Source organism: Sphaeroforma arctica (assembly GCF_001186125.1).
Source record: "Sphaeroforma arctica JP610 unplaced genomic scaffold supercont1.12886, whole genome shotgun sequence".
In the NCBI taxonomy this organism is placed as follows: Eukaryota; class Ichthyosporea; order Ichthyophonida; genus Sphaeroforma; species Sphaeroforma arctica.
In genome coordinates, this window is record NW_014027672.1 from 1 (window position 1) to 694 (window position 694).

Genomic DNA, 694 nt, shown 5'->3' on the forward strand with positions numbered 1-694 from the left:
TTATATATTTGTGTAAGTGTGTATATAATTATATTAACACACGTCTCATACGTATTAACACAACAATTTTTCAGATAAATATGTAGTTGTGTTTTGTAGTGCATACATATGGATGTATCAAACCATTTATGATACATGTACGTATGAATAGGTTTTACTCTTAATTCCTAAATGCAGCTATAAGCGTTTGGTGACCTACACATAAATTGACTGTACAAAAACATGTGGCCTCATCTGCGTATGAAAGAAACCAGCTACCTTTTCAAGGTGATACGGCGTGTGGAAGAAGTCTGTGACCTGCTTCGCCTTCTGCTCTGTTGCCTGCTCTGATGGCTGTTCGTCACTAAGTACAGCTACGCGCAAGAAGTGCCAGAAAGATACGTTGGGCACGTCTGCAAGTGTGTGTTTCACGGGACGCGCATTGTCGCCAGCGTTCTCGTCCTCCCCTCCCATACTAACCCTATGATATTTCGTACCCGAACATCGAACAGCAGTGAATATCAAGAAACTCTATTAAACACTGCTATCGACTGAGATGTAATTGGAATAGTAGTATAGCATGTGCACGAAACGGCTACTCTTAAAGACTAGAGTAGAGTAGTTAAAGTGACCGTGAACTAAATATACTACATACTAGGAGAGAGAGAGAGAGAGAAGGTAAGCGAGAGAGGAGGAAGCGAGAGAGAGAGAGAGT

General features: G+C 41.2%; 1 protein-coding gene across 1 annotated transcript; it reads right to left on the reverse strand.

Annotated features, from left to right (window-relative positions):
* Positions 1-258: 258 nt before the first annotated feature.
* SARC_17942 (hypothetical protein) lies at positions 259-453 on the reverse strand (the record flags this gene model as incomplete). Its single annotated transcript, XM_014287975.1, has 1 exon — positions 259-453. A coding segment is annotated over one exon (195 nt), but the record flags the coding sequence as incomplete, so codon positions are not given.
* Between the last annotated feature and the right edge of the window lie 241 nt (positions 454-694).